This window comes from Mercurialis annua, linkage group LG8 (assembly GCF_937616625.2).
Source record: "Mercurialis annua linkage group LG8, ddMerAnnu1.2, whole genome shotgun sequence".
Taxonomy (NCBI): Eukaryota; Viridiplantae; Streptophyta; class Magnoliopsida; order Malpighiales; family Euphorbiaceae; genus Mercurialis; species Mercurialis annua.
Genome location: NC_065577.1, coordinates 27,175,150 through 27,186,487, shown reverse-complemented (window position 1 = coordinate 27,186,487; position 11,338 = coordinate 27,175,150). Strand labels below are relative to the sequence as shown.

The 11,338-nt window shown below is 34.3% G+C and overlaps 1 protein-coding gene and 1 non-coding gene across 2 annotated transcripts; one reads left to right on the top strand and one right to left on the bottom strand.

Annotated features, from left to right (window-relative positions):
- Positions 1-853: 853 nt before the first annotated feature.
- Positions 854-2,595, bottom strand: LOC126661808 (uncharacterized). Its single transcript, XM_050355678.1, has 3 exons — positions 2,303-2,595; positions 1,654-2,219; positions 854-1,479 (listed from the first exon to the last, which is right to left on the bottom strand). The coding sequence occupies exons 1-3, from the start codon at positions 2,593-2,595 to the stop codon at positions 854-856; spliced, it is 1,485 nt and encodes a 494-aa protein (XP_050211635.1).
- LOC126662400 (small nucleolar RNA R71) lies at positions 1,968-2,074 on the top strand. The gene has a single exon (XR_007635776.1). It is a non-coding gene; the product is annotated as a small nucleolar RNA R71 (small nucleolar RNA).
- Positions 2,596-11,338: the final 8,743 nt, after the last annotated feature.

Sequence of the window (11,338 nt, the reverse complement as noted above, 5' to 3'; positions counted from 1 at the left end):
CCATCAGCCTGTTCAGTTGGTTCTTCAGAGGTTAAAGATACCTCTGATACTTGTGCAGATTCAATTCCCCCCTTTGCTTCACATATCTCAAAAGAGACATGGAGAGAATTTGATACTGTCTGTTGTGTTATAACCTTATCCCCCGCTGAACACTTAGTGGATTGGACGAACTCTGTACTTGAAATCTTGAAATCGATTAGGTTAGTCTCACTATCTTGGTTTATTGCTTCCATATACCTCTTCAGTTGTTCGGACACCATTTCATCAAATACATCAACTCGCATGCATCCTTCCTCTTCGGTAGCATTTCGCATCAACTTTTTCATGTCAAATTCCACACTATCTTCGTCAATCCTCAAAGCCAACTTTCCAACATGAACATCGATTAGTGCCCTTCCCGTATTCATGAAAGGACGCCCAAGAATCATGGGGCAGTTCTTATCAACTGCATAATCAAGAATGACAAAGTCTACTGGAAAGATGAACTTATCCACTTTGACTAGAACATCTTCGACCACTCCATATGGTTTCTTGATTGACTGGTCGGCCAGTTGGAGTACCATTGAAGTCTGTTTCACTGATTGATTACCAAACAAATTTTTGAAAAAGAAACTGAGGCATTAAATTGATACTTGCACCAAATCACATAAACAATTCACATAATTTAAATTTCCAATGGTGCAAGGAATAGTAAAACTCCCTGGATCTTTCAGTTTTGTGGGTAAATCACTCAAAATGATTGAGCTGCAGTTTTTAGTCAATGAGATAGTGCCTTTATCTTCCCAACTCTGCTAGTTCATAATTATATCTTTGAGAAACTTCTCATACTGAGGCATTTCTGGCAAAGCATCCGCTAGACTGATGCTGATTTGGAGCTTCTTGAAGATTTCCAAAATTTGTGAAATTTATTGTTGTCTGGCATTTTTCTTAGCCGACTCGGAATTGGTACCTTAGACACGTATGGAGGAGGTGGTGGTGGTCTAACATCAGGAATTTCATCCTCAACTATTACCTCCTCGCTTGCCTTTGCATTGCTTGAACTCGCTTCGTCAACATTTGGCTCATCATTGACTTCTATAGGCTTCTTACCATGTGGATCATTAAGAGCCTTTCTGTTCATAAGCTCGACAGCCTTAACTTGCTCTTTGGGATTTGTCTCTGTAGTGGAAGGTAAACCACCCTGGTTTCTACCTTGAATAGAGGTTTCTAATTGTGAAATTTGTACCTCGAGATGATGGAAAGGAACTGCTTGATTTTTATCTTTCTGTCGCGCTTCCGCTTCAAACTTCTCAAATCGCTCCAAAATTTTATCGAGCTTGCTTCCGTCATCTTGATTACTGTTTGATTGAAATCCAAGAGGATTTCGCAGCCTACTACTATAATTGTTCGAATTATAATTACCTTGATTAGGTTGGTAGCGGTTCCCCGATTGAAAATTGGAATTTCCTGTGTTTGCTTGAGCATTTGCATTTGTTGGACCTGAATGATTTTTATCTTTCCAAGCAAAATTCGGATGATTCCTCCATCCTAGATTATAAGTGTTAGAATATGGGTCATTCCGTTTTCCGCCAACATAATTTACATGTTCATTTGTGATTTGTTATGAAACTAAGCATTCTCCTCCTGAGTGGCTGAAATCTCCACAAAATTCACATCCTGCCTGCACTGCTGCTATCAGAGCATTCCTTTGTCTTTTGTACAAATCCACTTGAGCTTGGAGGGCAGCGTTCTTTGTTTTCATCACCTCCAACTCTTGGATCTGCTCTAAGGTCATCATGCCCCTTTGGTTTGATTGTCTCATCCTCTCAGTAGGCCAATAACTGCTGTTTGTAGCCAACTCATCTAACAAAGGAAGTGCTTCTTCATACGTCTTCCTCATGATTGAGCCTCCTGAGGCTGCATCAATAGTAGCTCTAGTATGCTCATTAATACCATTATAAAATATCTGAATTAAATGTTCCTTTTGGAGGTGGTGATGTGGGCAACTTCGTTGAAGTTCATTGAATCTCTCCCACGCTCCATACAAAGCTTCTCCATAATGTTGAAAGAAATATATAATTTCTTTCGTCAATATTGCCGTCTTCCCTAAAGGGAAATATTTGTTGAGAAAAGCTTGTGCAAGTTCTCTCCATGTCGTGATGGAATTGGTAGCTATAGATTGAACATGCTCGTGCCTTATCTTGTAAGGAGAATGGAAACAATCGAAGATTGATTTGATCCTCCGTCACGTTGGGAATCTTGAATGTACTGCACACCTCCAAAAATTTCGAAATATGCGCAGTTGGATCTTCACTAGGCAAACCATAAGAATTGGCATCGATTCTCAAGTAGAGTAATCGTGCTAGTTTTGATCTCAAAAGTATTTGCCTGAATAGGTGGTACAAAATATCCAAAATTAGCATGATCAACATCTGGTAAAAAGAATTCACCCAAAGTGCATCTTTGAGGTGCTTGTTGTTGTTGTATGTTTCGATTCCTTGGTTGCCTTTGTTGAACTGGTGCTACCTCAACATTTTGTGGATGATGAGGCGGAATCATATCAACATTTGCAAATGGCGGGACGAACCCATCATGATGTCTAGTTTCATCCCCCATATTGTCTAATTTTTGGGATGACTTTTGAATACTTCTTTCGAAACTGGTGAGGTCCTGTTGAAAAGGTTCTAGAGGAAGCTTGGATCGCCGTGTATTGTGCATACACTTTGACCGAATTTTCTGCACAAAACAAAAACAACACTACCACAAATAAAATCCAATAAAATTAAGTAAATAAAAATAAATGCTAACACACCCAAGAATTCTTGACTCTTAATCTATTAAATACGCAATTGTCCCCGGCAACGGCGCCAAAAACTTGTTGATTTCTAAACCACAAGTGACGGTATCGCACAAGTAATATAATCCGGAAGTACGGATATCGATCCCACAAAGACAATGGATTTAATGACCAATTTTGAGAATTTTTTTTACCGGTTAGCTACGAATATGGTTTGAGATTTGTGACCAAAACAATTAAAAGTAACCAGGTAACAAATAAATAAAGTAATTAAAATCAATAAAGTAAAAGTGAGTTAAAAGACAATTTTTGTAAATAATAAGAGTAAAGGTTCAAGGGTTGATAATTCTGAATAAGAATATACAATCATGAACAATGAATATCTTGGTGATTATCTAGAATCAAGCTATTCTAAAATATCGAATCCCGCTCTCTCGAGCCTCAAAGACCGAAATGATCACGGTTGTATTGCCAACATTATAGTTCAGACTAAAGCATCCATAGCTCTCTCTCGAGTTACCACAGATAAAAATAAACAAATAACCAATTTATAGGCAAATTACTCACTCTCGTGTTATAATAAACCTAGTCAAATGATTAAAAGATATTTATTAAGCAAACCCTTAAGAACACGTATTCATTAACTCACTCTCGTGTTATTAATTCATACGTTGTTGATTAACTAATTTATTTTAAATAAGCTCTCTCGAGTCAATAATTAAAACATAGGGCAATAAATGAATTGATAAAAAACATTCAAGCATGAAGAATATTAATCAGCACCAAATTTCAACACCTATTAATTAATTGATAATTAACTCACTCTCGTGTTATTAAAAACCAATTAACCAACTAAATTGTGATTATGAAGAAAACTCAAGATTAATTAAATTCCAACCGACTCTCGTGGCGTTGTCCTTTAAGTTTCCGATTATTTAGATCTATTTAATTAACAATTTCTCAATTAGTTAACTAAACATGTATCATGAATCAATTTTTCAATTTAATCCAAGCATTAAGCTCAATAACCGAAACACGATAAATCACCAAAAAAAATCCAAGGCAAATCAATTATATAAATAAACGTTCATATCAACCCTCGAACTAAAGCTTTAGTTACCCATTGTCATATGAATTATAACAATGGGTAAGTTACACCTTGAATACATGAGAAATAAAAGATAGAAATAATCTATACTAAAAGATTATTTTTAGTGGTTAAGCCTAAGTCTACACTAAGTTATCTATTTCTCTACACAAATGGGGTCTATTTATAGAGTCACTTGGAGTGGAGTTCAAGCCAAATATGTAATCTTTCCATGTGAAGCTTCAATCATGATCAAGTTGATAATATCTTCTTTCCTTTAAAAGTGGAGTAATGATCAAGTCCTTCCATAATTATCTTGAGTGGACCAATATTTATCTTGTCTTGTTTCCAAAAGAGCATAGCTTCTTCCCTTAATGAGCTTTTATCTTATTGCCAAAGCCCACTTTTTTGTGTGCAAGTCAAGAAAGATCACTCTCTTGAGTGTGAATGCAATATTCTGGTGATAATGGAAGGTCCAATATGATAACTTCAGAATTTCGTTGCCTTTTTCCAATGCAAACACAAGTTCGCGTGTCTCCAGGTCTCAGCCGGCCCTTGGCCGGCCTGATGTCGTGGGCCGGCTGAAGGCCGGCCGATCTGTCCTCTTTGCTCTTTGACCGGTTCGATTCAACTCGAACCGGTTGGGCTTGGGTTTGGCTCCGGTTTTCCGAATTTTTCTGGCTTTGACTATTTGACCTTGTTTCAATCATAAATACCCCAAAAATGATAAGATTTAATATTTATTCTTAAAAACTACAAAACACGAAATCCTAACTATTTAAGCTTTTATTTTACGAATAAGTACTGAAAACTGACAAATAAATGCTATAAAAACTACGTAAAATAATAGCTTATCATGTTCTTCATTCTAAGATAATGATTTCCATCTCTTTTGTATTGTGTTATTGTTGTTCATGTTTTATGCGTAGAATTCCATGTTTTAGGGTGTTTTGAGGGTTAAAACCTTATGATTGATGGTCTGAGTTTTATGATCTGATATATATGTTTTAAATGGAGTTTATTATGATTATTTTCTGATGTATAATGATTGGAATTTTTTTGGCATGATTTAAGTGATGATTATGCGTTCTCTAGCTTTTTGCGTTATGAATTTTGTATATATTATTAATTCTGAATTGGCATGATATTTGTATGTTTTTGTTCATTAGCTACTGATCTATCATGTCTTAGGTTGATGGAATGTGTAGGTTATTGCTTTGGTTTGATAAAACCTATGATTTTCCAATTTTGGCGATATTTAGATTTTTTAGCATTGTGGTCATGAGCATGTTTTAGAATGTTCTACCTACTGATGTTAGGTGTATATTAGGATGTTTTAAATTTTTAATATCAGTTGTTATGTCATTTGATTCATTGGATTTATGATTTGAACCTTATGGCATATTTAGGCAATTTTTAGCGAAATTGCGAGTTGAATTGTTTAAGTGTTGTTGGCAAGATCTTAAATCTGAGTTTGATTGATATTTTGGTTTCATATATTGTATATAGCTGATCTAAATAATTTTGGAAGTGTTGACACGCTTGTGTCTACTTTGGGTGGTTTTGCTAAATCATGGCTAAGTATTAAGCATGTTTAGTTGATCTAAATGTTTGGCCAAATCATGTGTTATACTATATAAAAATAGTATGCATGTTACAGCTGATGTGGATTAGTTATTAAAGTAATTAAATGTTATTGTCCTTTGGGGACTTGTATCGAACTCTGGGTGCGCATTTTGCATATTTTTCTAATGGATGGTTTGCTTGTTCCCTTATTTTCAAAATCGATACTTTGGGTTATTCAAATGTTTTCCGGATTTAAACTTTGGTTTTGCTTTGGATTATACTTTGGGTTTTCATTTCAATACTGTTATTCCATAATCTTATATATATTAGTATGGAAGAATTTCATGTTTAAAAGGTTTTAACTTGATAAATGTAAATAGTATTATGAACTCATCTCAGTATATCTGACCCCGTTGTTTTCCCCCCATTTTTAGGTTTATGATTTTTTAGCGTATCGGTGACCTCCATCTTGTTGTTTTCCTCGGAGGTTTATTTATGGTTTATAATGATGATGTCAAACTTATTTAAAACTCTTAAACCACAATAGTAATAGTTATGTCTTTATTATTTTAGATTGTGTTATCAGATCGGTTTGACTATTGTTTATGCATATGTTCACATGTATTACTTTTGATTTGGATTATTTATATAATTGGCATGTTGTTGGTGTCTCGGGTTTGAGCCAATCATTTGGTTACATAGTTGTTTATATAAACTGTTAGGTCTCGGTTGCCCTTGACTATTGGTTTCTTTTGCAGGTTTATATATTTGTATGATTATCCCCGAGGATAGCTACGGATTTCGGTACTACCATACCCATATACCCTAGTGCCGGTCACGATCTCTGATTTTGGGTCGTGACAGTGCATGTGTTGTAAATGTATGTTCTTAGATTGTAATGTGCATGTCATGTCCGTAAAGGATCAATCAAACAAAATGTAAAGCACAAAATCGACTAACATATGTAATAAGAAAAATTGTACTACGGTACATTCAATAATGAGATCCGAGATACGAGGTAACTCTGTAAGAACTATCTCGGGACCTGTATCTCATCCATCCTCAATAAAAGTCCTCGAAACTCATACGATAAGAAAATAAAACATAATATATCGAGAATTAATACGTGACAAGAACGATAACTACGATATGAAATAAATCTTTCTATTAGGCGACCATATAAACGATGTGATCATCAATTGTGTTTAGAAGATCTGCAGTATTCACAATCCAAAGATAGACACGAGGTTGAACTCGGTGGAATTATCTCAGGACCTGTGTCTAGGGAAATAACTCGGTGGAACTATCCCGGGACAGACCTCGATTAGTTTGAACGTAAGAAATGGTACAAGTTTAACTCGATGGAACTATCTTGGGACTGTACCATATGGTTGTGGTTAACTTGGTGGAACTATCTTGGGACTGTACCATATGGTTGTGGTTAACTCGGTGGAACTATCTCGGACCAAACAATAAGGAAATTGTCAGCTCGACGTGGATCTATTAGAACAATATGATCCAAGGTTTAAGACTTCCGTCTTAAACTAAAGAAGCTAAACGAGAAAAGAAAGACATCAAAATCATAACAAGAAATGAAAGATGTCAAATATGAATATAACATAATCATATGGTTTATGAAACGTATATGAAATATGAAAGTAAGTAAAGAACATATAAAGTATGATTTGAAAAAGAGTATATTCTACGTAAAGCGGTTTTCAAACGTTTTCGCCCTTTATGTAATATTTACTTGTAATATAGTGAACACACTCAGCTTCATACTGACCTCGTTGTCCCTTCCATTTTTCAGGAATAGTAAACTATGATCATGAGAATCAAGCTTCTGATGTTTTAAATCCTTGGAATTTTTATACAAGACGTGAAAGAAGATTTTATTCTTACAGTCCGCAGTAGACTAGGAGTTGTTGATTATGTATTCATATTAAGCGTTTTAACTCTGATGTTTATTGCAAATAGGGTAACATGTATTTTGATATTGTTTTATACATGAAATATATTGTAATAACCCGTAAATTGATAAGATACTATTAATAACTAGAACGTGCCACATGTCTGAAACTATGGATTTTAGGAGAAGAAGCCGGGATAAGTTTGTGAAGTAAGATCATGAAATAATAATGTAATTGGAAATTATTATTCGTTGCAGCGATTATTAGCGGGACTAAGTAAAAGACTAAGAAAATTTATATAAAATAAGATATAAGTTCTTAGCTAATAATTTTCACGACAATGTTCGTGAAATATTAATAATAATTAATCGGAAAAGGAACTCTTAAAGCTAAGCTCGATGGTTAATTGAGAAATTGAGTTTAAGTAAAAATTAACTGTTTGAGCCAAAACAAGCTTTTAGCTGCTTTGACCCAAAGTGGCTTAGCCAAAACTTAACCAATAAGGGGAATGACTTATTCATTCTTTTCCCTTAAGTAAAAGCTCTCATCCCTTTCATATTTTCAAGACAAATCCGAAAGCCCATGAATAAATCCTAACACCATCAAACCTTCATTAAATCTCACAATTCTTGATGCAATTCAATTATAGTTCAATGGTAAGCAAGGTAAGGTGACCAATTTAAGATTTATGTGGTTGATTTGTTGTTGTAGTTAAGATTCCTAGGGTTTGTAAAAGTAATTTGGGGTTTTTGGTGTTCTTGATATGATTAGGTGAAAGTAAGCTTGTAAAGAATGAATTGGTGATAAATTAGAGACTAAGAAACATTTGGCAATGAGGAGTCTTCAAGAAAAAGAATTTTGAAATTTCAAGCTTCTGATTGATGTAATTAAGTGATGTTTTGGCTTGTATATTCAGCAATAATCATGAGGATTAAGTGTTTGATGAATTGACTAAATGAGTTATAAATTATGTGTTGTTTTTGTTGATTGATGAATGAAAGATTTGAATGGATGATGATATGAATAATAGTTGTTGATTATAAGCATGAGTTAAGGAGTGTATAATTGAATATTGATGGAAATTGAGCTAAGTTTGATTGATTAAACTTTGGATAGAATTGGCATGTTTGGTTCGGCCAAAGTGTGTATTTCATACCTAAGTGTTTTCAATGATGCTTGGTTATGAAATGCAAGTGTTTATGATCATAGGTAAGGGCTGGACTGATTTGGTATTAAAAGAATGTTTCAATAGCATTAGTCTCGTTGCGTAATACATTACGAGTCAAGTTGACGCACAAATAGTTTGACGAGATTGCAGAAATAATGCTGCAAAACAGCCATGTTGTGAAGGAAATATCTCGCGTTGTATAACTCCAAATTAAGTTTCATTTGGTGGTACAGAAACTTAATAATGTTATCTAAAAATGTCTAGGTTTACGTTTCTGCAAATTTGGCATCTAAGTTGCCCAAATTAATCAGAACATTATGTCGCATAGAGCAGTTCTGCAATTTTAGGACAGTCCAAGTTATTAACTTTCGGGCTAGTTTCCGACACCTTCAGATGCTAGTGTTAGTCCGAGACTTCAACAAAAGTTGTAGAGGACATTCTGAACTTTATGAATATCGGGGTCAGACTATTTTACAGTAATTTGATATGGAAATCAAATAACATTATAAACGACTATAAAGTTGGTAGTTTTGCGTAAATAGAAATGTATCGGGGTTATATGCGATAATATGACGAGTCATACGTATATGGTTAATTCTCGAGTCCATAACTATTAAATTAGAATCTCACTTGTGATCTATTTAATAAATGTCCAATGTTCGACAAGGCGACCTACTAGCGGACAAGAACTCAGTAAAAGTGACGGGCGCTATAGTTTACCGAATATTTTGGATAGCAAGCTGTGAGTTTGTTATGTGGAATGTTTACATTTGAAGTATTTGCATTGCATTCCTTTACATGCAACTGTTTGACACGAATCGCATGGCATTATTTATGAAATGCATAGTTGTCACGACCCGATTTCCACCCTGAAAATCGAGTCGAGACCGGCTCTAGGGAATGGGAATGGTTGTTTCGAAACCCGTAGCAAGCAAGAAAACATCTATAAATTATTTGCAAATATAATAATAGGTCATATCTCATATATGATACGTTTTCAGAAAATATCATTAAAACATTTTTCCATTTAACGTAAAGACAATTCTGAAATATTCATATAAGGGAATTATGTTTTCAGAAATGCTGGTTAAATAACCCAGTTATTTTAACCCACGCTTCTTTCTGAAAATCGGTGTGGTAATACTGAAACTAGGGACTTAGCTCATATGCCTTACCTCAAAGGCAGCCTTGTCTCAAACCATGCAACCAAATAATGTGTTTAATAAAATATCTCAAACACTTTCCTTTAAAAAGCGTTATATTAAACATATTAAGAAATCACACACCAGAGCTGATACATAATGACAACAAACCTATACACAATTTTTTTGCAAACAAAAAACATAAGGCATGGCCTATATGTAATACCCCGTGTTTTTCCGGCTAGTTCAGATGAACTTTCTGTTATACCTTTGATTTGTTTGAGTTGGTTTGACTTCTCGAAAACATGGTTTGGAGGTTCATGACCTCTTATATGATATTTCGAGTGTGGTTTGGGTCATCGGATCAATTCTAAGCTTAAAGTCAAATTTCAGATTTTTCCTTTTGTGGCAGAAAAGTTAGCGGTCGCCAACTTTAGTCAGCGGTCGCAAACTACTTCGTGGTCGCGAACTTGCACTGTACAGTTCGCCGTTATTCTATAAATACCACCTTATTTGACCTAAATCAGTTTTGAACTTTTCTTAAAACCCTATTGCGGCTGTCACTCTCACATTATCATCTCCTATTGATTCCTCAACCTATTTTCTTCAATTGTAAGTATTTTAATCAACTATTTCAACATTTAATCCTTAAAACTCATTCAATCAATTTCTTATTAATTGTTCTCTATCATATGTTGCTATAGGTTGAATTGAGTTATTATTTTTTTGGGTTTTCTCAATTGGATCGTTATTAATCTATTTCAAGAGGTTAGTGGTTCTAATCATTTGCTTTGAATTGTAGAGATTGTTAGATATTGGTTTAGTTCATTACTTTGGGTGATATAGCATATGGTATATTCCGTTTTAGCTTGATTAAAATTTGAGAGTTTATACTTTGGGTGTTTTTATTGTTAATTGTTGTTGTTCTTACTTGATTAGCTTGGAATCATTATTTAGACTAAGGGCTATGTGATTTGGCATGTTGTTATGAACTAAATTTTGTTTCTCCTTGTATAAAAATCTGAAAATACCTATAGAAATTGATAATAGGTGGCTAGTTAAGAACCTTACATTGGGTGACTTGAGATCATTGGCTAGACATAAGTGTGGTACTAAATTGTGGGTTTCTAAAAGTAATTCCCTGTTTTAAAGGCATATAAATGTGGCTAGAAATAATCTTTTCAAAAGGGTTATTTTGATATTTCTAATATGTTGGGTCAATTGATTGAATTGGAAATTGTTGGACAAATCGTTTATAAGTTGAGATAAGTTACCATTGTTTTTATAGTTGATTAAATGGTAATTTCAAATCTGAATTAGTTGGTTTATTAGTGTTCATAATCATTGTTGTATCTATTTAAAGTGATTTAACACGTTGTGTTGGTTTGGGTAATCTTTTTCCAAGTGTTGGCTTAAGTGTTGGCGTGTTGTTGTAATTGGATTGTTAGTGATGTTAAGTGTTGAGTTCTTTCGTATTCAAGTTAATATTGTTTTAAAGATATTCCTGATTTTTAAAGTTGGTTTATACATTGGTTTTGAGGCGGGTTAGACATTGGTTGCCCGACATGTGGGAAGAAATTGAGCATAGTAATGACTCAGTTGACTCATTACTTTGGAATCACTTATTTCAAGATAAAGTTTGATTTGGATTTTACCCACTCTTGTTTATGTTTTAAAAGACGGGAGCTC